The sequence below is a fragment of the Alternaria triticimaculans genome, assembly GCF_023758025.1.
Source record: "Alternaria triticimaculans strain BMP 0046 chromosome Unknown scaffold_2, whole genome shotgun sequence".
Lineage (NCBI taxonomy): Eukaryota > Fungi > Ascomycota > Dothideomycetes > Pleosporales > Pleosporaceae > Alternaria > Alternaria triticimaculans.
In genome coordinates this window covers 240574-266774 of record NW_026055959.1, presented here as the reverse complement: position 1 = coordinate 266774, position 26201 = coordinate 240574, and the positions used below count along the sequence as shown (strand labels likewise).

Below are 26201 nucleotides of genomic sequence, written 5' to 3'. Positions count from 1 at the left end.
TGGGTATCTTTAACTATGGGCCCTGCAAAACCATTCCGTGTTACACGACGAAGCACTCACAAGAGAGGAATTTCTCGGGGCGTCTGCAAAGAAGCGACATTGGTATTGCATAAGATCCAGATCTTTGACAGTATCCAGAAGTTGGTGTTTCGCATCAGCACCATATTGATGAGATTAAAGTTGGATTAGAGCTCGACGACTTCGTTAGCGTCTTTGTATATTCCGACATCGAGGAGTTACTCGATTGCAACATAAGATCATAGTATGCCATTTCATCAGCCGGGGAAAAGAACGACACAGTGCAAGATCAGGTATGATACCACTATCTAGAGTGGACGAATCTGCGTTCCACGGACAAAACAAGGCCTTTGCGATAGTAGAGCTACTACCTGTTCGTCACCCTCACGAACACCCGGTCTTGGAGCGAATGTGCCGCTGGGGGCAACGGCACTTACCACACGCGAGGTGTGCCATTCGGTGCTTTCCAAGCATGTCTAGACACAATCCAGTCTTCTCCGTTTGCACAAGATGGCTGAACCTCTCCACCTCCAGAATCATACACACGATACCCACAAGCAAAGTCACACTACGGTTAAACCCAACGGTCGGGATCCCGGATCACGCACCGAACTAGCGGTTAGTGTAGCGCGGCGTGGGGTCCAAAAGCTGCGCCAGCACGCGCCTCCGAAGCTTTCCTGCTTGGAAGAAAATCCAGCTGAGCCGTGCGGCGTGCTAACCCCTGCTGGCGTGCCCTGGCCGCGAAGAATGCCGCAACGGGTATGATGCTGCGAGCCAGGTGCACATGTGGGTTTTGACGAGCAGGCTAGACTCGAGTGGATAATGCCTGCGCACTCGATGGGGAACTGCACTGGGTACAGGGGTAGGCGGAGCCCGCGTGTCGTGAGTCCCGATCCTGAAGCGCATGCTTGTTGCCGCCTTGGATCGTCTTTGTCGGGATGGACAGGACTGGGCTGGGACCGGAGTTAGGTTTGTGTGAGCGAGATTGAAGTGGTCGGGACTTTTCTCGGGCACAGGCGGAGGGAGCGTTGTCGGGTCGCTTGTCGCGTATCGCTTGGACTTGCTTGCGCAGGAAGAATTTAGCTTTGCTTTGTGCATGTGGGATACTTCTTACTGTGATTGCGTTGGTGCAGTATGTGGATAGCAGAGACACAGTTTGCTGTGTCCACTGTTCGGAGAACGGCGACTTGAGATACGGCGTAGTCAGGTAGTGGCTCTCGCATATTCGCATAACGCATATCTTCAACAACAGACTTACCTAGGTACCTCGCCGATACTCAGAGTTCGTCCAACATGACCATCTCCGACAACGAGTAGCCTTTTCGACGGCGGATCGGTCCCAAAATGGGAATCCGTCATCCAAGATCTACCACATCGACTCGAAAACACACTAGAACATCATGCACCTTCTTCGCTACACATGTAGTCTAACAAGAACCATAACTCTGTCGGACAGACAGCACCACTTGGGCATACCCAACTGCGACATCAACGCCAACACTATTCCCGGCGCCACACTATCAGGAACCACCTACCAGGCGGGCGTGCGATGAGCGCCGCTATCCTCGGCCACGCTCCGCTATGGTGTAGAGCTAATATACGACTGAGCCACTGGTATTCGCTTCTTCGGATCACGACCGTGTGGCTCAAACTCGCCCGCACTCGCCCGCTAGACGCGTAGCTTGAACTACGACGCCAGATTTAAGTTTCACTTCGATATACTATATCTTCTAGCGAGCGTCGCAGGGATTGGTACACTGGTTCTGTAGAACAGCATTTAGGAAGCATATAGGCCCGATGCAGAAAGCCATGCGTGATGAATCGCGAAATCGACATTGCAGTAGTGTGAACAGACGCGAACGATGGCCTTTAGGTTGTATGCTTGATCTGTGCTAACATGACGAGCGCAGTGTTGAAAGGAGGGGTTGGAACGCAGGTCTGTGATAAGGTTCAAGGGAGTAGTTGGCGAGTTTGCAAAAGATTGACGATCGGGTTCGCAATCGCTATATTCATGCCCTCATGATAGTAGATTCCACTTCACATGCATCCTCGCATGTCTAGTTCAGCTCGTTAAACTCCCTATCTTCAGTCCGTGGTGAGCCAGACGAAGCAGGCCAACGGAATGTAACTGCGGGGTGCAGTTACAATTGCATGTGAACAGAGCTAACAGTTTCCTGCATGCAATGGTATGTATGTCACATGGAGTCTCCCAGGACCATCGACAGAAACCACTTCAAGGAACTAGGCCTCGAACTGGCACCCTTCTCCTACATGGACCATGTATGAGTACTGGTCCTGATACGCGGCCCAGCATCCGCCTGGTCAACAGCTGCTTCGCCTGAGTGATTGCTACCTCGCTGGCTCCTTGTATCTTTAGATATGCCCCGACGACCTGTTCGCTCCTTCCTTGGATGGCCGTGCTAGGGCGTGATAGCTGTTGCGCATGATAGGTATGTGTATCTTCGGACAACCGACGCCTGCAAAGCGGCAGTCTGTTGTCGTCGTGGAGAACGAGGTTGTAGGTTTGTTATTCATCTGCGTGACTTCAGGTCAAGTGCCTGACGGTCTGAACCGCCCATGGCCTGGCCACGGCTCAGAAGGTACATCAGGCGCGTTGATGAATTCCCAAAATCCGTATATGAGACATAGGAAGACAAACACGACCAAGGCCTGTCCAAACCATTCTGGTAGTGCGCGATGGGTGGATTCGACTTCGCTGCTCGCTATCGAGGAATCATCGCTATACGGTCGGAACGTGCCATAACCCGGGGGTGCACCCGTTAGGCCAACGGCGTCGTCGTAGGAAGGTGGAGGCTCATCATATGGGGGATGTTCGGGAGGCGGCACATGGATGGGTGGATCGTGGTGAGGGTGGTGGTGGTGATGGAGATCAGATGCGAACGTGTCGGCTGGTGGGGCAGATGGCGCATCATGTGAGGCCTGCCACAGTCAGTTATGATAGGCAGAACATGACAATCACGCATGGCTTACCGATCCTGCGTCGTGCATATTGCGCTGGCCCCGGCGGTATCTAGGGCAACTGTAGAGGCTTCATGGTGTTGCAGTCGGGCACTTGGGGTCGCGTGCGGCGCGCGTCATCACGCCGGAGCGAGCATGTGAAACGGGCCGTCAGTGCTCCGTGTCGGAATGCCATGTCTCGTAAACCACCACCTGGGCACCACCAAGAGCAGCATGTCCAGCGCGCTGTCATTGATACACGGACACAATATTCTCTGCCAGGCACAGCATGTCCGCTGATCCCACTGCTAACCCGCAGGTCTTCTCCCCAACGGCCTCTGGCCGCTCCAGTCCCGTACCACGGTCCGCGCGCACTGCTGTACAAGAGCGTATGTTGTCGCATTGTGCATGCAATCCCAGGTTACTGACTCCGAGAACAGCGCTGTATAAAAAAGATAAAAACTTCCGACGCTATGCTGCCGGTGTCGAACGCGCCCTCGCCCTCTGGGACACTGCACAGCAGGAATGGGCCGACTACATATCTTTCCTGGGCCGGCTGCTGAAGGTCAATCCCGCCATGCTACTGCGACTATGAGACAATGCGCTTATACAAGTTACCCTCCAGGCCCTGCAAGCGCACCCCCCAGAGATACCCGTCATACCACATAGCGATACTGTCGCACTGCGATTAGCGCAGTGCTTGAATCCAACATTGCCCTCGGGCGTTCACCAGAAAGCCCTCGACGTCTATGACTACATCTTCTCCACCATCGGTGTATGCCCGTCTCCCCCAAGCCAGCTTATGCCAAGCTGACCCATGTCCAGAAAGATGCCCTCGCTCGTGACCTCAACCTCTACTTCCCCGGCCTTGCCTCTGTGCTTTCCTTCGCCTCGCTCTCGGTCCGCCCACTCTACCTCTCCGTCTTCGAGAAGCATATACTAAAGCTCGACGGAGCTGCACTTCGCCCGGCCTTGAAGGCCATCATACTGTCAATCCTGCCTGGTCTGGAAGATGAGACAAGCGAGGATTTTGAGCGCATGGTCTCGGCAACAGAGAAGTTGCGGAGCGCAGTGCAGGACAACTCAGACGACATAGTCGAGGCCAAGACTGCGGGTGCTTCATCTCACTTTTGGCAGTGCTTCTTCCTAGCGACCATCACCAACCCATCCAGGAGGCAAGGTGCACTTGCTTTCCTCGTACGACGATTGCCTAAATTTGGACGGCCAGAGAGGCGCAGCTCTCCTCCAGATGTCTCCAGACCTTCTGACGCGCTATCGGGCGAGGCCGAGGCAGCTACATCCCCAGAGCCAGGTCTCCTCATTCGCTGCTTTGAATCAGGCCTGTCGGACCCTCAGATACTCATCCAACGAGGATTCCTCGATCTTTTGGTCAGTCATCTGCCTCTCGACTCACCCGTCTTGCAGGAGCGCGTTGGAAAGGGGGATTTGGAGCGACTAGTAGCTGCAGCCGCAGGCGTTGTGTCGCGAAGAGACATGAGCTTGAATCGCCGGCTCTGGGCATGGTTCCTAGGTCCAGAGCCCACTGCGTCTGAAGTAAATGACAGCACCACATCCCCAACAGCAGACAGACACAACGTGTCTGCAGATCCGTCGGCACATCAAGCTGCTTTCTTTTCGCGGTACGGTCTTGAAGCGCTTACCAACAGCGTCCTCAAGATGATCAACCGTCGTAGCACATTACCTTCCGAGCGAGCACGTCCGTTCAGAGTCTGTCTATCTCTCATGGACCGTTGGGAAGTAGGTGGTTTGATTGTACCCGAGATATTCCTGCCAGCGTTACAGAGCGTATATGCGTACAGCGAAACTGCATCCAAGGAACAAGTCGACGAAGTCATGAGAAGTGCGAGTGCATTCTTCGATGGCGTCGATAGCGGCCTCATCTGGGGCAAGCTCATTCATCTCATAACGTCTTCCCTGCAGACGGATGATGACGAAGCATTACAAAAGATGAAGCTGGCCAAGTTTGTTCTGGCCCGATTCAATCTCAAAGAGGAAGACATGCTGTTGCATCACATGCCTCTAATGGTACTATCGACACTTGTTGCTTTGAATGAGACCTCTGGCAAGACCGACAGCTCATCAAAAGACGCACAAGTTGTGAGCCTTGCCCTCGAGATCACAGACTCGCTTGTTCAGATAGTCCCAGATCGGTCATTTCAACGTGATCAAGCAACGGAGCAGCAGCTATTGGCAACTCTCAAAACACCGCGAGCCACAGTGTCCAGGAAGATACGTGCATTCTATGAAGAATCTCAAGGAAGCTTGGATGCAGCTGACCCGCCTTTCGATCCGCCACTGCTTGGTCAGATTGCGCTTCGTGAGGCCTCTTGCATGTTCACCGCATCTATGCAGTCGAACGGTTCCGGTATCACTGCCGAGATGCCTTCCAAAATTCTATCCAATTTGGTCTTCAAAACACAGTGTCTTAAGGCCGTTGAAGACATTGACCTAGTCACTATGCTTGCAAATATCCTTCAGACATCGGACAAGACCGACACAGATCCTTCATTTCCGCACCTGGGCGCTATAACAGCCGTCTTACTCGCACTCCAGACCGCACTCCCATCAAGACCTCACATCGCCTCAAGCCAATTACCTGAGCTCATCCACCCCTTGGTTCGATACTTCTGGCGGTACCTTTCGCCAACATCACCCAAATACCATGTCGAAACAGCGCGTTCCTTGTTACAATTACATGCCATTTCACCTGCCAGTCGGATGGTCGAAAGTGCCATCGCTTCGATCATCGTAGAGCAGACCGGCCAAGATTCCGTTTCGAGGAGCTCATCAGATTGTGCCCGACGTTTTGCGACACTATGGACGCATGTTATGCACGAACTGAATCTGCAGTCAGAAAAGCGTGTTAATATTACTCGCCGACCAAGTGGTAACATTCTACAAGCCTCGTCAACAGCAAGCGACTTCCACTCTGTCTTGACAAGGCCGCTGCTCTTGCTCCTTGACACTCTCGCAGAAGAAGGGTCGGAAACCTCTACGTTCTTGCAAAATTGGCTACCAGATACGCCAAGCTTGAACAGAGTCTTTGAGATCCTTGCAGTTCACATCCAATCACTCAACTGTTTGGCAGCTTTAAGCAATTTGGCACCTAATACGACATCCCAGGGACCACCAGCACGTTCCAGAAGAGACGACACAAAGGAATGCCTGTACTACCTCAGGCATGTTTTTAATGTCATCAAGCGGTCATCACATTTCACGTGGGTAACTCTTGCTGAGGTCACTCTGTCCTGGCCAGAACCCTCCTCACCGCGTATCTCCATCCAGGAGTGGCTCACACGTACATGTTTGACGACACTGTCACTTCAAATCGGCTTGTCAGATACAGTTATAGGGCCTCACATACATGAGCTACACCGGTTGTCGGTCTCTATGATATCGCAAATTTATCGAAGTCCATTTGCTGCACCACTTCGAGAGTTGGAGCTTGAAGTACCTCTAATGGCAAGGTTAAAATCAGCGAGTCCGCCCTTGCAGAGTCTCTTATTAAGTGCAGAGTTGGCGGCACTGAAACTCCGCCTTACTCGTCCACCAGAACCAACAGCAGAGCCAAAATCTTCGAATCATCCTGCCAATCGGTCGCGCCTTTCACTAGCGATCAACAGAGACTCGGAAGATCAGACACCTACGCCGATCCCTCCACCTCCACAACTTGTTGAGTGCTTGAAGTTCGGATTCTCCTCCTCTACCAGTCGCCTAGTCCTTGACGACTGGATTCAGTTCCTTGTTGAAGTTCTACCAATGTTTCCTGATACGATATTCCAAAACCTCCTGCCACTTGTAGAGTGTCTTTGCAAGCAGATCAATCTTACATTCGAGCAGCTCAAGGTTACGTTCGCAAAGACACAACCCGTACCTACTGTCTCTCCCGAGTCGACTCTGATCTCGCTCATGAACGGATTAGAGCAGATCTTGGCCAAGGCGCACGAGCGTTTGACTACGCAGGAGACAAAAGTGTCTGCCAACAAGTCTCCAGAACAACCCCAGGGTTTCTTCAGCAATGTCGTATCTGGGCTGATTTCCTCTGATACGAACCAGGCTCGCACTCCGACCGCGAATAGTAGACTCACGGTTTTGCTTTGCTTCCAAGACACTGTTCGCATATGCTTCGCGATATGGTCTTGGGGTGGCTATGGGAATATGCTCGAACTACAGGATCACACGTCAGCGTCATCATTCGCTTACACCTCTTTACGCATGCGCAATCGGGCTCGCCGCACGTTGGAGCATCTCTTCGCTGCGGAAGCTTTGGAGTGTTTGGAGACGTTGGTAGTTCTATGGGCGCATGCGGAAGTTCACGATGTGCGAGGAGCAGCCATTACAGGGCTCCTAAACGTCCTCAATGGCTCAAAGCCAAAGCATACCATCCCAGCGATATTCAACGCTGTATACAGCCGGACGGATCCTGGGGCGTTGGACACCAATCGACTATCAACATTGACCTCTGATCTTACTGATGCTGAACTGGTCGCCTTCCTCGTCGAGTATACGAACTCTCTGGAAGATGACGCCATGGACGAGATCTGGCAGGACTGTACTTTGTTCCTGCGAGATGTGCTCGCAAATCCCCTTCCTCATCGACAGATATTACCTACATTGCTGGAGTTTACCGCCGTCATAGGGCAGAAGGTTGATAATACCAACTTTGGAGAGCAACGGAAGATGAGAAGGGAGCTTGCTGTGAGTGGCAATGCTTGTTCAACTGAATTATACTAACTATATGAACAGGATATCTTTGCCAGGATCTTGACTGCCATTTTCACAACACGTTCGATGGGCTATCTGCAAGACACGAACCAAGCGGTAAACGAAAAGCCGGCTGCTGTGACAAATGGCAATCGCGCACAGAAGCGAGCAACCGATGTCGTTTCCATTCTGACTACCATCGTACCGAAACTATCGATCATCCTCGTCGAGAATGACCGTGTTGCGAAGGTCGTCTCAGACATATCAGCATCCGTCATCGGACCAACCTTCCGCGCCAAAGCATTCCCTGAAAACGTATCGAGAAATACGTTGGATCTACTCCAAGGCCTGACCAAGATCTCGCCAGGCAACAAACTCCTCAAGAAAGACATCTTCGATGCTTTCAATGACCCCAAATTCTTCAACACACCGCTTCAACTGTTAAGAGAAGCTTGGCTGCCTATACTTGCGCAATGGACGCAATCAGACAAGGAGCGACTGCCCGAGCTACTTGCACGACTGTCCGCGCCAACAACGGCTGGCATCATGTTCGGAGTTGGTGCAACATCTGCGCGGCAGGAAGCCGACCGTAAAACCCAGCTTACTTTACGTCGCATTGCCCTCCTCATCCTTGCGAGTCCCGAAGATGCTTTCACACCAAACATACCACAGGTTCTGGAGAAGGTCGTCGAACTGCTTACCGCCACGCCAGCGTCGTCTCCGTCTTCAGTCACCCGCACAGATGTCATCGTACTACTGCGTGCCATCATCTTGAAGACGTCGCCCGTCCACCTGGCGTCGCTTTGGCCCGTCGTCAATGGCGAGTTGACATCCGGACTCTCTGCACTCCTACCAGACGCTCCAAACAAGGAGCACTACAACAACGCCGGCATCATTCAGACGTGCAAGCTGTTAGACGAACTCGTCGTACTAGACCCTGACGACTTCCAGCTCATGGAGTGGCTCTTCATCTCCGACACCATCGACGCAGTATACAAGCCCGATACCCCGCCAACACTCATGTCTCTTACCGATGAGATCAACGAGGTCCTCACAAGGTCCTCGATAGCACCTCCGGCTCCTGTAACTGCACTGAATGGATCGGATACGGATGAGCCCAGGAGGACGTTATTCTTAGACCCACTTATCGAGGCTCTTGAAAAGGAAGAAGGTGCTGCGGTGTTGGAGATGACCAGGGGAGAGCTGGTGAATCGGTTGGTGAGGCCGTTCTTGGGCAATCTGGCAATGAACGCATTTGAGGCTAGGTATGGGGGTGGAGAAGCGGACTGGCAGGGTATTTGGGAGAGTGTGGTCAGAGACGCGGGGGCTTGAGCTCGATCAAGCTTGCTTTGCATTCATGGCATGTAGTAGTATCGTATGTTATACAGCTGAAACCAGTATGCATTCCATAACCCAAGGTTTTCGAGCAATCACACTTATGCCCTCGGTCCACCCAAGTGTCCTGATATCCTTCTGCAGGAGTATGACAGAAATACGTACATCTATGTCGTGAGGCTTTGCGAAACCACTGCAACGTCGACGGGCTGTTGGCGCAACGCAGTCGTAAGAAGTATGCGCCTCTTGGTATGCGGGTCGTGGTCTTATTATCCTACTCTCGGGCTCGACTTCAGCTCTTTGGCTACATCGCCCAGTGTAGCCGAGTACAAGATAGCCAGATGATTGCTGGCATCAAGCTCGCCATGGAACCAAGAAGATGCCAGATGACTCCAGCTTGTTATCCCTTCCGCAACCCCATTATCCGGCATGGTACCAGCCAGCCTTATGGACACGGTACGCGGCGCAGTTAGGGTGAGATCCAATCGTCCATGAGTCCCATTCAGTTTCACTCCGACTCTTCCGAATCTTCCTCGCGCATGATAGTTTCGCACTGCTCTCTAAGCTCCTGTACGCCAGCAACGCCCTTCCATTTATCCAAAATCCTCCTAACCTCTTCCCACTCATTCTCCGCCTTCTCGTCTTGATCCTGGTCTACCATATCCTGCAGCCGCCGTGGTGTATCCAGAACCCATCTCACAGTATCCTGCTGTCTCCGCTTCTTGTCTACGTCTGACTTATCTTTGTCGTCCTGCTCGACCCGTATGCTTATGCCCAGTCCCTGTTCTTTGGACTGGTGGCTGTCCTGTAACGAGGATGATAAGGATGCGGCTGTCTCGGCGATGTGGGAGATGGCAGGGCCGAGGGTGTGGGTTGTGGGTGCGAGAGGGTCCATGTTTCCGCGCATGCGTCGGATGGTGCTTGTTGCGGAGAGGAGTTTGGAGTAGTTGTCGTAGACGAGGGATTTGCGGTCGCTGTCTAGATTCCTGATCTCTGTTTCAATATTAGCATTCCACATGTCCGCTTATATGCGTCGAGTGACTGCTTACGAGACACCAAATCTGCTTCGACCTTCAATACGCCTTTCAGTCCCTCTTTGGCAAGCAATGCCTCTACAAAGGCTTCTGCATTGAAATCAGCAGCATCGAGCTCTGTGAGCGTCTCGTCTTCTTCTGGCCCTAGTTGTGTTCTCGAAGACTCCTCGGATATTCTGGCGTCTGGTGTTGCATCGCGGGGCGCGTTCTTGAGGCCGTAGAATTCACGAAGGGCGGCGCGGTTTCGGCGTGCGGCTGGGGGTGGGCGATGCGACGAGCTGCTGTCGATTGAGGTGCGGGTCAAGGAGGGGCTGCGGACCGAGGAACTGGCGCGTGGAGAGGCTATCGTCGACATGGCGTGGTATTGTTTGCTATTCTGTTGTCTGCTATGTTGTGAGGTTTGGTGGTTGGATTGCTGGAGCTTGAGCTTCATGTGAAGGGCCGAGGCCACCGTTGGCGAAAGAGCGCCCCACGTCATTCGGCGCGTCGCGTCTCCCACATCGCGCCGCCTTATTCGCGAACAAGCAAAACCGCGCATCCTCAAGAAGGGTGCAAGTGATGACCGACATGGCAGCTAATCTCGCAGCCGAGCTAACACAGCACCTACATGCCCGCCATCTCTACCCTACCGCCGCCTGGCTGCAGGGCTTCCTCTCCACAACCCGGCCCAACACGCCGTTGCCCGCCGTCAAGCAGACAGCCCACTTCCGCCTACTAGCTACCGACATAACCGCGTCGCTCAGCCAGCCTGCAGGCTCCGTATTTCCCGACGATGTGCTAAAGGGTACCACAAAATCCCGCACCATCCCTGGTCCAGTCGTCTGCCAGGTGCTCGACGTCGAAGATATAGGCCACTCGCGCTGGTCGCAGGTCGAATCTATCGAAGCGCAGGAGCGGGGCGAGATGACAAAAGGAAGGGAGATTGTGCGCGTTGTAGAGCAGGAGAATGAGGGCACTGCTGAAGCTGCGGCTCCTGTGCTGAGCAAAGGGCCATTCAAGCTGCTACTGCAAGATGCCAAAGGCCTCAAGATCTACGCCATGGAGCTAAGAGGCATAGATGGGCTCAATACCAACATGGCCATGGGCGTCAAACTCCTCCTGAAGAACTTTGACGTGAGGAGAGGCGTCGTCATGCTTGAGCCCGGCAATGTGCAAGTGCTAGGTGGAAAATTGGAGGCACTAGACAAGGCTTGGAAAGAGGGAAGAAAGGAAAGGCTCATGGCAGCTGCCAGGGTGACGGGATAGGCTGAGGGTGCTGGTGTTGTATGTGTTGAACCACTACATAATTTTAACAAAGTATCTATGGGTTGTCGTTTTCCATCTCTTCTTAGATAGAGGCCTGCCGTATGGCAGCGAACGATCAAAACCGAGGCACTTTGTTATGTATCCTTCATGCTCTAATGAAAATAACACCAATTGCTACGTATCTGTTTAGAAGTAGTCTTGTTGATATCAAAGCGTTGGTCTCGATCTTACTAAGCGCTGTCATGCACTGCTCATGCGAATGTCGCGTCATAGAGAGATGTTGAGAAAGACGCGAACATCGGTCATCAGTAGTGGCGGCATCGCTGCTTACTGATGCATGAAGCTACTCGGCTATTTGCTTAAAATCATGACGGGAATATGAAAAGACATCGTGCAAAGCTAGACATGATGTTCCCGGAATTGGCTCGGACTTGGGAGGCAGGCGCTGATACATGCGAGCCAGCGCGGTCGTCGTTTAGTGAGTGCTTTTCCGAAGTCTTGCGGACCGGATTTCTGCTAGGGGAGAGGATGGTGAAGTCGATATTCCCGCAAGTGTAATGGTATATGCCGCAATTGAGTCTAAATGAATATGCCTCATTCGAAGGTATACCCAAAGCGGTAACGTTGTAGCGAAGACCCGCGTCGACGTTAAGCTAAACATTGTGGAGGACAAAGCGTGGCTGAGCAAGCTTGGGTCTGCGTGAGGCGTACACGTTTGCAACGCGTCGCGAAGTGAGCTACTTACGCGGGGTTATAGTGATTGTAGACGTGTGGTGGCTGAGGCTGTTGATAGCGCACGCTGGGCTTAGTACGTAGTCGACTCATACTCTCTTAGTCGACGCGGAGTCGCATCGCAGCATTGCGTTGCCATGACACCGCAGCATGCATATATGCCACCGCCAGATTCGCGGCGTTGGCGGTCTCCTGATCAGCCTCGTACAGCTCAGCGGTGAAGTCGACCCGACGGAAACGTGTCGAACCGAGTCGTACCTTGATTGGGCCAATGTAAATCGGACGACTCAAGGGCAGCAAAGGGCTGTGCGTATGTAGATGAAGGTAGACGGTAAACGCAATTCGGTATGCGTAGCGACGGCTGAAAGCGCCACGAGATGCACTTTCCTCTTTCGGGATCGTTCGTCCTGGAAGCACGCCCTCACCGGAGCCGGAGTAGTGGAAAAGGGCGGAGCGGAGACGGATGCTATGAACGCACTGTTCACCGTTTTTTGTTTGTGCCTGACAATAAACGCACAGATGCCATAAACTCAATACCTTGGACAGTCGGGCTGTAGGAGCGCAAAAGTAATCAAACTGTTCAGCCATCAGGCATGACGACGGTGCAAAGTTGCTGGTCGCAGATTGACTGCCTCGGAGCACGCAATAGCGACGCTCCAGAGAAGCGCATGATCGTGTCATCAAATTATACTGGTTCATGCAGGGTCGTTAGCGGGTTTGTCAGAGAGTATTTTTCAGCATCTCTGACAAAGCCAGCTTGATCTACCAATGGCGCAATTGATGCCCAGGTGTGATTGGTACCCTGGGTCATTTCACGATGGTTTGCTTGGGCGCGGGGGTCAGACTGAGCGACAGGTCCGCGTGGCCCGCCCAGTTAGACATCGACGGGTCGCTTGTGACGACGCGGACGAAAGCTGTGAGGGAGCGAAAAGCCGATGTGCTAGGCAGCCGGAAAACCAAGGTCCCAAGGCGTCGGCCGAAGCGACGACTCTATACGACGGTACGAAGGGTGCCGGACGTCAGCCTGTGGCTGAACTGCTGTCGTGAGCCAAACCAACCTCGCGCAATGGAGGGATTGGTGACCCCTTAGGCGAGACGGTGGACACGTTTGACAGGCACAGATTCAGGGCTGACCGCTCTGCCTGTACAGAGGTCCGTGGCTTAGCCCTGACGACAGCGCATCCTGGAACCGCAGGCAGCCAGGCAGCGCAGGTTCGCCCAAGCACCCTCTAGCTCGAACAACGCACCGCGAGGATATTAGCAGGGGAAACGCGAAAAGCGAAAAGCGAAGAGCCCAAAAAGAAAAAACCCTGACGGCGCGATGTGGGCGGACGATGAGTGATGCAATGCATCGTGGGTTAGTAAACGCCGACAAGAGCGAGACCCCGATTACCCAGCGCCGTGGCATGTGAGCATGGGCAGACTGTATATCCGCGCAACGTCCGGCGTCCGCTTCGTAACGCCCGTATGTGCATGCGGGCGAAAGTCTCTACGACCGACCGGGCTGTATCGTAAGCCGCGCTAGCACCCCTGCAGTCGTGCCCAGGTGTGAATCATAGTGTGTTAGCTCACCGCATCCGTCCTTGCTCGGCCAAGAGCGGTGGAAACATGCCAATAATTCCGAGCACCCGTTATCCATCCTCCATGCGCCAGCGAAACATAAGAAACACGCCTGTCCTCGCTTCAGATTCCATCATCATCAGCTCACACACCAGTCCACCACTCCTCGGCGAATTATAACATCACTCGACAATCAGAGTCGATCAACATTACATCACACATCTCGGAATCTAACTACGCTCGGATCACCTTCCCTCCATTGGCTGCTGCTTTAAGGTTTGTACCCTCGTTCTCGACAGTCATAAAACCAACCTGACTCACAATTTTTAGGCTCTCATATACTACTGCCTTATACACACCAAACATGCCTTCTTCATCACACCTCCGCATTCAAACTTCCTTCGAGCCCTTTACGGCTGAGACTACCCGCTCCCACTTCATCTCATCACCACCGCAAAAGAAGCAGAAGATGTCTCTCACCCAAACCTACTACATTGCTGCCTCTGCCCGCTCCAAGCTCGGCAAGGAGGCATGCAGGGCCGACCACAACCTCCGCCTTCTCGTTGGACACGCAAACCTCCTCGACAGCCTCATGGTCGAACTCCAAGATGCCGAACGCCAGCAAGAACAATGGTTTAACCAGACCATGGCCAAGGCCTCCAAGACTGAAGAGTCCCGACACATCCAATGGGCCGACAGCATCGCTGAGGAGGAAGAGGACGACGACTCCGAATCAGACTCCGAGTCCGAGAACGAGGACGACTTCGACATGATCGCACTCCCTCGCCGCATCGCTCAATCACCGGTTCAGATCAGCACAATGGAGGTAGACGAGGATGAGGACGACGAGGAGGAGTTCTACGACGACATGGAGGACGACTCAGAACTGGCTCTTACCCGGGTACCATCGCAATTACAATCACCACCCGAGCTCACCTACGAGGAAGAGTCCGACGACGAGTCTCCACCCACATCGCCCCCGCAAGCGTCCTTCAACTTCACCGAGAAGGAAGCCATGCTCACAACAACTTTCTACGACGCCAAACCACAATCACAAAACATTGAAGACCATCCGCTATTCATGGATACCACCGCTCCGCTCATCTCAAGTTATTAGGCCAGCACACCACCATGTTCCGACCTTTTGATTTTTGATCCAGCGTTTTCAGCGAGCGAGTCCTTTACAGCATAGCGTAGCATTTTCGAGCATTATATCCTCTGTTTTCTTTTATTGGCATATACCGCAGGGCGGTCGGGATCTTCACGCAGGATCTCACGAACAACTCTACTCAGAAATTATTGGATGGATACGGGATAGGAGGATTTGGGATATTGGTCTCGAGCGGTTCGACGTCTCCCGAAGGCAGTGGTCGAGACTCCCGCCATAGCTAGAAATTTCAATGATGATCATTACACCCACAAAAACAATCTCCACGCTTTTCTCAGGTGATGCGCTGCTATCGCTACAGGCTGCATGCTAATCGACCCTTAGCAGGTCACAGGTACACTCCCCATGCATGACTGATGAACTGTCAACAGCACACGACACAGCAACAGACCCCACGCATTACAGTTTCCTGTCAACATGCCCAGTCACACATTTGGTGCTGGGAAATTCCTAGGGTTGACCGACTTTTGGCCAGTGCGTCAGACCCTGGCCCCTCGCATGCATCCCGCATAGGGCGGGCACTTCGCATCGCGGACGCGGCTGCTTTTCGCCGAGCGCGCCTTGCATGGCTGAGCGATCTGTCGTCGCAACGCTTGCCTGGTGAAAGTGCACTTCCGGTCAATCACCTTCGTGTCCCCGCATACACAGAGCAGGCGTTGCGAGCTTGATTGCGTACACCGATCGCACCGCCCCACGCACCGCCGAGTGACCATCTGCGTCTGCCTGGGAAGATCTGGTGTGTATGCAAGGCATGCAGCCGCAAGCAGCCGGGTCAACTCGGCGTTTGGTTCTGCCCACGTCCGAAAAGTGTGCGCAGGCAGACAGGCTGCTCGGGGTTTGAATGTATCCGATCGGACACGACAGGAGCTCGCGTACGACGGTCACGTTTGGTTCCGCTCGGGCGAAACGCGGACACATGAGCCAGACTCGAGCGGATCAGCTGGAAGCAGACTATCCGTCGCATGCAGACATGCATCCTCTATTCGCACTCGCATCTTGATGCACTTGACAGCTGTAGGATGAGCGGTCTATGGCAATCTGTTGCGAAACCCACTCGTCGAGGGCTTCTGGACCGCGAAAGCTTTGATCTGAGCAAGGTCTCCCGTCTCCACACTGTCAGAAGTTGAAGACGGAAGTTACAGCGTCGATCTCTCCTTTTCCCCACGCTCCACTGCTGTCGCGGCGATACCGGCACTGACCCTCCACGATGCTCGTCTCGAAACGCTACCATGGCACGAGAGATGATCAAATCTCATATCAGACTCGGTACCAAACATCGAGTCAAAACATGTCCATGCCCGCAATCTCGAGGTTTCAACATCTCGTTTCGACATGGCGGTGGACGAAACGATTCATACAGCTAATCTTCTCATAGCCATCGTCGATTTTGCTTTTACTAGAGACGGACTGCCTCAGTCACACCCGCTAGCTGATGCTGCGCTGTGGTTCGCGAGGCCTAGTGAAACAGGTACGAATCTAGCTTGCGCGTAGCCCGCTCTACGCAATCCGCTTGAATGAAGCGAAACCCTGTTTCCAAGTTACGGAGGTTTCTTACGATAACGTGTCATCTCGAACATTGCTGAGCTGGCATGCCAACTCAACTCCTTGGATGTTTCTGGGCCGCGTCGTGCCTAGCAACGCCTCACGTCCCAAACATGCTGCCCTGTTCCTGAACGTTCTCCCATCCAGGGAAGTCGGGGCTCAAACAGGGAAATGGGGCGCGCCTTAGGCAGCCACGATCTGACGATCTGATCATCCACGCCAACATCGTCCGCGGTTACGCCGTGGTGGCTGCGCAACCAAGTAACACAATATTGTCACTGAAACCTACCTTGGTAGCTATCATCAACAGTGTCGCTGATGTCATGCGCACGACCTGGACCCCATACAACTTGGACCCTATGCTGTGTGCATCTCACTCAGCACGATATGCTGGTCATCGTTTGACAATGGTGACAGAACGGTGAGTGAGTGAGGCTTTAGATGATCGTCAATAGTTCACCAATGAGAGTGAACCATGCTGCGATGTTGATCATCCGGGGCGGAGCGGACGTATCTAGAAAGCCGGCGATAAGATAAGGTAGATTGAGCCACATCATCAGCCACGTGCATGATTTCGCGAGCGGTCATGACCTCCGTGTTTCCCCCTCTCCCGCAAGTTTGCGATGACCGTTGCTCTTCTTCCGAGGTTGCTTGCATCATCAATCCCTGATCGAGTTCTGGACTCATCCGCTTCGATAAGCTGGTTCACATGATGACGCTGTCAACGGTCAGGGCGGAACCAGGGTCTATGACATAGTCATGTCGAGCCGGACTCCTCGGACGCGCTCTCCTCGCGCGCCGGGGAGCGGAATCTTATCTTTCCATCTCGACGGATCGACGGCCATACCGGATACGGTGCGCAGCATGCCGATCAGTCTCGTCACGACAGCAACGGCTTCCGCTATTTGCCAAGCACTCCGTCGTACTTCGTATCTTTGTCCCAGATTGCAAACGCAAACCTCTCTCACACAGTTTCGAGATTTCGAAACAGAGTCTTCAACGGCCAAGTTGCCCGTCGGCTAACGCTTCCCTTCTCAGCGCACGCAACGTATCCAGAAGCGGACGTACGTCCGGATCCGCTCGAGAACCTCGCGCCGACCCGCACCGAGGCAGCACATGTTGTGCAGGAAGCTTCTAGCAGCTAGCACGGAACAAAAGAGCCCTGGAGTCGTTTGGGCAAACTCAACGGCCACAGGAAGAAAATTTGACGGAAAGAAAAGCCATGGCAGATGGTGACTACCATCCAGGTACATCCCAGCTCCCGAGGTCAACGCGTTCCCCTCATACCAGCACGTGTTCTGTGAGTTTGCCCATGGAGAATTTTCTGCCTAGTATGCCCGGTACACCAGCACCAGTGGACAAGGAAATTCTTACACAAATCTACGAAGATCCACGAAGGAAAACTTTTTTTCGTGTGTGCGAGTACCGAAATCTGCACTTAGCGTACTGTGTAGGTGTCACGCCATGGTCGGGGCTAGCACCTCGGTAGGCTGGTACCTGGATGTTAGTCTCGTCCGAGCCTCGGTTGGTGTACACCGCATCATCGTGACATTTCTGCGTTGGTGTTGAGGCGCGTGCATGCCGTGGTGTGGGTCGGTCTGCGGTAGCATGTGCCGCGGCAATGCAAAGGTAAGTAGGTAGTACGCGCACAATACGCTTGGGGAAATTTGGATACGCAGCCTGGTTTCCCGTTACTGCTGTAAAGCGGCGCGGGATTCAGGGTCTTGCAGAAGTTTCTTCTAGCAGCTTATTCATACTTTCGTATTCTTCTCGAATGGTCGGTAGTATGGTGTGGTACGCTTCGGCTTTACCGACATGAAGCCACTGTGGCGCCTTGATCAGGATAAGGCGTTGTTGAGGTCAAGCTCAGCTAGTCTTCACGGCAAACACCGTTTTCAGGGGACTATTTCGAGCTGAAGAGTGAAGATTAGCATTGCCTGCTTGGAGAATAGTCTTCCAACCTGCTTTTGAGTTCATTTCTAGCGGAATCGAACGTTTCAGGTACGCGCAGGTTCCGGGAACATATTTGAGATGGTGGAAGTTATGAACCAACGCTGCCAATTTGATCACTATATCTTGTTTATCTGGCATAAAGTTGAAGACTGTGTTTCTTAACGAATACCTCTCTTTCTGACACAAGCTGCGTTAACCAGTCTGCTAATAGATCATGCGCATACTGTATGATGCCTATATATATACTTTTATAAAGGCTAGCAGTGGCTCATGAACAGTCTGATTTAGGTTATCTGGAAATCGGTATGCACTGAAGACGATGTCTTGGGCAAGACCGACGTTGTCATTTGTACAGCGTGCCTTCTCACCACACCTGTGCACCTACCGGATAGAATAACGATGGTAGGATTTGATGCTAGTGTACAATGATTTCGTGACAGCACACATATTCGAAATTGTATTCTCGAGATATTGGTCAGACGATGGGCTTGCACTTTTAGTATGCTAATTTACAGCGACGTACATTGGGCAGAGAATAATGGTCTTGGCCTAGAACACTCGCACATCAGGACATGCGTATGCGATGACATGTGAAACACAAACTCCGCAATTGTTGTCACGAAGCGAAGTGATTGTGATCAGATATGTGGCTCAGGTGGCGCGTCAAGCATTTTCAAAGAAGCCGCAGCATGGCTTCGCAATATCATCTCTGAAACAGTATTTTATTGCAACTGATAAGAAACTAGCTACGACACGAAGAAACAGTACAATGATATCTCCGGCTCCAGCTTGTCAGAGGAAAAGAAGGTAACAAGCTTGCCCCTATACCCCATTTCGAGCGCGTGGAATAACAACGTGGGTGAGCTATGTAGGTCTTGGATGCTAAACTCAAGACACTAAAATGGTATACAAGTCTTCTTCCGTCGAAGTAAATACAATCGATGCATCAATCAATCACGCCCACTTATCCCATGGTGCCGGTTCCCGTCTATTCATGAGTCTCCGAAATTCGTAGTCTATCCTGGCCTGAGTCATCCCCGGTGGTTCAGGGCGATCGTCGTATAAATCGCTCTCAGACATATCGTCCCATGTACGAAGGCATCTTTCGCATCCGCATTCGCTGCCGTTGCTGTAGTTTCTGCAATACAGGTCGTCGCTTTCATGACTCCATTCTTCTTCGCTGCCGGTGTGTTCTTCGTCTTCTTCTTCGTTGTCTTCTTCATCTTCTTCAGAGTCTGATTCTTCAGTAGCGTCGCTTCCCGAGTCATGTTCATCGGTGTCCTCTTGTATACAGGACATCATTAGCCTTCCCGGTTTCATCAGCCTTCCCACCTGGCCCATGAGGAATGTAGTATTCCATTCCATCCTCGCATACCCATTACCCAAGAACCATATTTTCAGATCGCTCCCAGTGTACCTTAGGCTCACGATCACGGGGTCTAAGCTTGCATATTCTGGTCTCTCAAAGGGATGACTCGTAGCTATACCAGGTGAGGCGCTTTGCTTCATCCAGAATTGGTCCACCACCATTTGCTGCTTTGTGGTCTTCACACCCGGTGCTTTTTTCTGGAATACGAGCATTCGTCCATCCTCGGGATTAATCCAACAGTGGTCCGGGCCAATGTATTGCTCCCAATACTCGCGGCAGGCTACATGCCATCTCGTGTTGCCAAGGCTCCCAATCGGTATCTGCTCGCCGGCCTCCAGACGTGGGGTGACCTGCTCCAGCCATTTGTCTACCTCCGCTTCGCGTTGTATGTCTTCTTCCAGGATCTTTGCCTTGAACGCATCGTGTGCTCTGTCGTCGTGGGGAGATGTACAGAGCTGTAAATATTGTTGATCGCGCACCCTGCCACTCGTATGTCTTGATGGATCCTTGATGGGGAGGTTGAAATCTTTGAAATGCAAAGTATTGGTACGCTTGTCAGTGGCTGCTGTTGTGCCATGTTGGTCGTCGTGTGGCCGCTTTCTCTTCAGGCGCCCAGGGTCGTTCGCAGGCTTGCAGGAGGACGTTATGTGAGGCTCTGTCATATCTGGAGAGCGGACGGAAGAGATGGTAGTTTGAGTGGATGAGTGTTTGATGATGGTTTGCGAGCCATAGATAGATTGTCCTGAAGCTTGGACGACGTCCCTGACCGCTAATTAGTCAGTACAGAATAGCCGATATCAGCAAGCCTCGGAGCGACAACACAGACAACCAACACAATACATCGATAGTTTGCCTATCGCTCCGACAACATCAGATGGGCTTCAGTAAGGGTGCTCATGCCAAAAAGAATCTGTACAACAGATCATTAGCACACAACAACGTCGCTTCATCTTGCACATAAAGGCATACAGTCACGACCCCCAACTATATCTTAGATGCGTATTCTAACGATGGATTGGAAAATATCTACGTGCACACTAGTACTGAAGATGTGTAGCAATACAGCCTATCCTACCACTCAACTCGATCTTTTTGAAGTACTGCTTGACAAGCAAGAGTCTACAAGGAACTCTCACCCTCCTTCAGCGAGGTAGTTTCATCAACCTTCTTCTCCTCAGCGGAAACACTGACGGGCTTGTCCTGAGATTGCTTTTGCTCCAAAGGTGCACCCTTCACATCAGCCTCGTTGTCTAGGTCCGGACCAGAACCAGGGAATGCACCGGGCGCATCGGTAGAACCGGGTGCAGTTTTGGAGACTAAGGGTTCTTCTGGCGAGAGGGCAGATGATACCTTGGAAGCAACTGATCCGAACGCTTCCGACACTTGAGAAGTGGCTTGCTCAAGAGTTGATGGAGCTTTCTCCTTGACCGCTTCGGTCGCTGAAGTAGACTCACTCTCCTCCTTTGACGTAATCTGTGCAAGCTCGGGCTCTTTTGGTTCTGCTGCAACATTCCGACCCGCTTCACCCTCAGTGAGAGTAGGTTCGGCCGTCTTGGTCGAAGCACTGAGTGACTGCTGAATCTGAGCTGCCATCTTTGCAGCAGGCACCTCAAGATTACCATCCTGTCCAAAACTCCAGACGTGTGTCACAGGGCCGAAACTCAACGACTGCCTTGGTACAGCAACTTCAGCAGTAACAGTAGCGGCAGCAGCGGGTGACGGAGATGCAGCAGGCTTCCTTCGTTGCGGACCCTTGGCCCTACCCTTGCGAGCATCTGGAAGTGGTGCTGTTTCTCTTTGCGCCTCTTCTTCTTCCTCGGGTTCACGCACCTTAGGCGGTGGATGAGGGCCAACTCCAAGTTTGCTGTTGAGGTCTTTCAGGAAACCAGCCTGGAGAGCCGCAATCTTCGAGCCAGCAGGTCGGGCGGGAACGGGCGGTTTCGCCTTCGTCTGGGGGGAGTCGTTCTCGCCAGTCTGCGAGTCGACAGTTGGAACCTTCTCCGCTGAGCCAGTAGATGGCTTGCTTGGGCGTGCAGGTATCTGTGGCTTCGGTCGGTCTGGGATAATGGGTGCTTTCTTGTCATCGGCAGATGGTTCCCTCTTGGCTGGTCGTGCCGGAATACTGGGGCGAGCCGGCACCGGGGGATTTTGGTCAATTGGGGAGTCGTCGGCATACTCATTCGTATCCTCCATCTGAGGTGTGCTAACAGTAGTCTCGTATAATCCGTGGGATGGTGCATCCTCCCAGATATCTTGACTTGGGAAGCGTTGCTGCATTCCAGGGCGGCCCATGGTCTCGTCACGTACTTTTCCGAGGATCTTGTTGTCTGCGGCGAACTGTCTAGTGTGGTCGGGGAGAAAAGACTTCTGATCTTCCTTGTTGATCTGAGTCTTACGCTGCTCCTCGGTGTTCGGGTCTTCAAAGACCTTCGCAGGACTCACGCTATCGTTACCACCAGCAGTCTTTGGCTCTTCTGGCTCTTGAGGAGTATCAACAGTAGTTTCGAGCTGTAAGCTGCCAGGGGTATCCTCCCAGACATCTTGACTGGGAAAGTGGTGTCGGGCGACACTGGGACGCTTGAGCTTGTCGACCTGAGATTTGGGCTTCTTGGTGTCCTCCTCATCCTCCGGAAACAGGGGCTCATACTCCTTGTGCGATTCTAGTGGAGTACTGCCACGATCGTATTGTGCTGGGCTGGGAATGACACGTTGCTGCTGCGTGCTGTTGTTCCGACTCGAGCTCCTGCTGTGCGTGCGCGGCTTTGTGACATATTGCGGGTTGCCATCTTCATTGAGCGTGTATTCGTTGCCATGGCGCTCCATTTCAGGCGATACAGCAGGCTGTCTCCATTCGGCGTCTGGGTGTTTCTTCAGCTCATCGGAAGCTAGAATGGGCGTGCCATATCCGCGCTCAGTAACCCATCCACCTTTCTCAGCTGTGTTTCCGCCCTCGGGGCCAAGGTCTTCGGTTGGTGGATCGTAGCCTCCGCCGTGAACCTTGCTGGAGCGATGCGCAGGAGGGTCGATGTGGATGACCTCGCCTTTGTCATTGACCTCTTGGCCCGCTTCGTTACGGAGGGGTGAGTCGACGTAGCCGCCCTTGATTGAAGCAGGGCGACCCGATGATTGTGGTCGAGGAGAGGCCATGCGCGAAGCATATTCCTCTGTGGCCCTGTAGCCAATCTGTTCGTCGGGTGTACTGACTGCATCCCGACTCGTACCTGTAGAATATGATCAGCAACAGCTGATGAATAACGAAGCCGCAATTGACTTACCCATCCCAACATCCTGAGCCCTAGTGTGTACCAGCTTGTCGAGGTTATCGGCACGCCAGTGGTAATCCTTCCTGTTCTCCTGGATGTGAGGACCGTACTCGCCGGCCTTCTCGCGCTTCAGATCGTCCGGGTGCTTTTCGTACCACTTCTGCTCAAAGTCGTCTGTTGAGATCTTGCCGTGGCCGTGCATGCCGTAGCTGCCAGGAGGCCCGTGGAAGATTTCACGGCCGCTCTTGGTGCGCCCGTGATGGCGACTACCGGCCTTCTGGTGGAAACCTATTCCTTGCGCTCCGGGCTGTTGCGCGTAGGGCGAAGGGCTGGGAGCTTGAACGTCTCCAGCATTTCGGAACATGGGTACCTGAACACCAATTTCAGGAATGCCATGCTCGTCCTTGTCGTTGTAGAGCGAGCTGGGGCGCGATCCAGCGGAAGATCCTGAACGTCCAGTCTTGGCCTGAGAGACCCTATCGTCGACGGACAGCTGCGAGCCGACGCCAGCAGCGAGCGCTGTCTGTGAATCGGTCCGCGTCACCGCCTGGATCCTACTTTTGGCGGTTGAGCTTGGGACCGAGGCTGTAGGAGCATGCAGAGGCAAGTCTCCTGCCACGTTCTTCATATGTTGTGGAGAGCCGCCCTGGTTCTCCGGTGTGAGGGTCTTTGACAGGTCTTCGAAGCTGGCGTATTCATTGCCTTCTTCTCCGAGAGAGGGCATGGACACGCTCGGTGGGCGGGAGGGCAGATCGGTGCTGAGGCGACCGCCCTCTCTAGGCGGTCCACCGTGTACGTAGGTCGGGTCGTTGAGCGGGGAGCGGGCGTATCTGTCTCCAGCGGGAGAGACGGAGCGTTCGACACCGCGCTTCGGGCGTGGGGGGATCTTGGGAACATCCATATGGGTACCCTGCGCAGGAGAAGAGCTGTTCTGGGCCCGCGCTGGGCGTGGAGGTATCGTTGGTGGAGCACTCATTGCTTCTGTGTCGGTTGCTCGGCGGGGATGTGGGGTGTAGGTGCGGTTGAAACTACAAGTCGTTCAATGTCAGTGACAGATCCCAGCCATTGAATGATGGCGATGTGCAGCGTGAGCGAGCTGAGAAAAGTGCTCAGGTCTGGCTCGGGCAGTTTCCTGCACGTCAGGCCAATAAGCGCGGCTGCGACTTGAGAGCCCAATGATGCTGCACAAAGCGCATGTGCTGTACTGACCTCGGAATCCGCAATTCAAGTGGAGACTGGAAGTGAGGCTGGCAAGAGGGGCAGATAGCTTGGTGGGATACAGCCAAAATGGCGCAAATGAATCGGTCCTGGAAGCTGGGATGGCGCACTTATGTAGCAGAGTCGGAGAGCTCCAGGGCCTGCGACCCGCATTATGGCGTATGGGCCTGCACGCGGCCATCATCGTCACCCCCACACCCTGCATAGGTACCTACCACACGTTGTTTGACTGCGTTCTTCCATGGTCCAGTCGTTGTTGCCACACATGCAATTGTTGTAGTGGACATGTTCGACACGTCCACGTCAACTGCGCTGTTGACAGATGCATTGAATCCATGTCCCACATGCTGGCTGACGCTATCCTAGATTGGGGACTATGCGACCGCATCAACGTGTTCGCAGCCAGGGACGTCCAACATTGATCAAGACTCGCACAAGTCACATTGCAAAGCTCAGCACATTACATGTGCATTGTTTGACTTGCATCCATCAGCTGCGCTGGGTGTGGCAGGGTGGCAGGATCTTCAACGCCTCGCAAGCTCCGGCACGTTAGCGTTCCCCGCGCCGAACAAGTGTGGTTCCTGGCGAGATTCTGGCAGCCAGTTATCGTCATCCTAAAAGCGAGCAGGTGCCAGGCCAAGTTTGGCGTTTCCGCTGTCGTGGTCTGACACTGCCTGTGCTTGTCACGGCCTTCCCAGCAACGATAGAGTCAAACTCGAATGGTTGCTGAGCAGACGACTGCTGCACTCTCTGAAATGTACGCTTAAGAAAATGACACCCAAAGCTTCTAGAACATCGTCATAGGGACTCATGTGGGCCCTGCGCTCGTCTCCATCGATCAATATCTGTGTATAATTACGTAGGTGCCCCCACACAGCAAGATGACATCGTACACGACAAATGCACAATTGTCACGGGAACGCTAGCAGTTTGGCCGAGCACTTCCATATCCAAGAGGCTCTCGTACAAAACATGGCCCCAGAACGCCCAGCTGCAGAATAATGCTACAAAGAAGTCAAATCATCTCCTGTAATCGCTTTCCAATCGGCTAAGCTCATCATCTCCGTCCTTGTGATATCAATCGGCTCGTCCGTCGGCCCTTCTTTCTATACGCGTGTCGTTCGTTCGGAATCGTCGCACATGGCTGTTGCTTGCTGCCTAGTTCTACTTCCGCCCTATATAATCATCTGGGCAACTCCCTGTCCACCAAGCGTCTTGCTGCCCTGGAATTGCTGACCCTTGAAACCAGCAAGCGCATAGAAGACGGCTGCGAGCAGAAGGAAGACGGCCGCGACGATCAGACTTGTAGCCCGGGCAGCGATGCTAGCCCATTGTATGGCGCTCATCGCCGCGTAGATGGCCGCGCGCATGTAGTTGGAGCTGAATTTGCGAATAAAGGTGTCGAACTTGGGTGAAGTCGGGCAGATGCGGAGGAGCAGCGGTATTTCGATGAAGATGATGATGAAGGAGCATACTCTGCGAACTGATTAGCCGTATTCCCAGCGAAGGTGTGGGCGCGGAGAACGTACAAGCACACGATACTAAACGCGATGACCCAGTTGGCGTTGAAGATGTTGGCGATGCCCAGCGCAAAGCAGAGGACTATACACAGTACTCCGGTCCTGCCGAAGAGTTAGTATGACATGCTGCAAGCCGTGGACGTGTGCGTAGCAGCTGGCGTGACTGACCATTGTCCGTAGATACCTGCAAAGATGCCATGTCAGCAACAAGTTACAGGTCCAGCAGCTAGTGTCTTACTGAAATTCCTCGACTTGAACTCTTCTGCGAGCGTCATTTTCGCGGTGTGATTGACTGCGGTATGCTTCTAGCTTTTCGAGGTGATGCGCAAAGTGGTGATTTGGCGATGTGTAGATTGCGGTTCCGGTAGCTTTGTTGCTGGCGCGGGCTGAATGAAGCTCTGGCACAAAGTATCAGGCGAGGTTTGATATCCTTTGTTGGAATGCCGTGCGCCGCGTTGGTGTACGTTGCGCTGCGTAATGTGATTGTGGCTGTGCAGTGAATCGGATTGGGTCGAGTGAATGTTGGTCGGTGCCTGGCGTTGCGATGGCAATGGCTGCGTT

General features: G+C 53.2%; 6 protein-coding genes across 6 annotated transcripts; 3 read left to right on the top strand and 3 right to left on the bottom strand.

Annotated features, from left to right (window-relative positions):
- Positions 1-3265: 3265 nt before the first annotated feature.
- Positions 3266-9033, top strand: J4E78_001775 (uncharacterized protein; the record flags this gene model as incomplete). The annotated part of the gene is made up of 5 exons (XM_049362429.1): positions 3266-3365; positions 3417-3541; positions 3602-3751; positions 3802-7695; positions 7744-9033. 5 exons carry the CDS (start codon positions 3266-3268, stop codon positions 9031-9033), a joined length of 5559 nt encoding a protein of 1852 aa, XP_049225021.1.
- Positions 9034-9544: 511 nt separating this feature from the next.
- J4E78_001774 (uncharacterized protein) lies at positions 9545-10425 on the bottom strand (the record flags this gene model as incomplete). Its single annotated transcript, XM_049362428.1, has 2 exons — positions 9545-10029; positions 10086-10425. The coding sequence occupies 2 exons, from the start codon at positions 10423-10425 to the stop codon at positions 9545-9547; spliced, it is 825 nt and encodes a 274-aa protein (XP_049225020.1).
- Positions 10426-10628: 203 nt separating this feature from the next.
- Positions 10629-11315, top strand: J4E78_001773 (uncharacterized protein; the record flags this gene model as incomplete). Its single annotated transcript, XM_049362427.1, has 1 exon — positions 10629-11315. One exon carries the CDS (start codon positions 10629-10631, stop codon positions 11313-11315), a length of 687 nt encoding a protein of 228 aa, XP_049225019.1.
- Positions 11316-13971: 2656 nt separating this feature from the next.
- Positions 13972-14724, top strand: J4E78_001772 (uncharacterized protein; the record flags this gene model as incomplete). Its single annotated transcript, XM_049362426.1, has 1 exon — positions 13972-14724. One exon carries the CDS (start codon positions 13972-13974, stop codon positions 14722-14724), a length of 753 nt encoding a protein of 250 aa, XP_049225018.1.
- Positions 14725-20758: 6034 nt separating this feature from the next.
- J4E78_001771 (uncharacterized protein) lies at positions 20759-23878 on the bottom strand (the record flags this gene model as incomplete). The annotated part of the gene is made up of 2 exons (XM_049362425.1): positions 20759-22860; positions 22915-23878. 2 exons carry the CDS (start codon positions 23876-23878, stop codon positions 20759-20761), a joined length of 3066 nt encoding a protein of 1021 aa, XP_049225017.1.
- A 1417-nt stretch (positions 23879-25295) lies between these two features.
- TVP18 (Golgi apparatus membrane protein tvp18) lies at positions 25296-25915 on the bottom strand (the record flags this gene model as incomplete). Its single annotated transcript, XM_049362424.1, has 4 exons — positions 25296-25596; positions 25650-25742; positions 25809-25824; positions 25879-25915. 4 exons carry the CDS (start codon positions 25913-25915, stop codon positions 25296-25298), a joined length of 447 nt encoding a protein of 148 aa, XP_049225016.1.
- Positions 25916-26201: the final 286 nt, after the last annotated feature.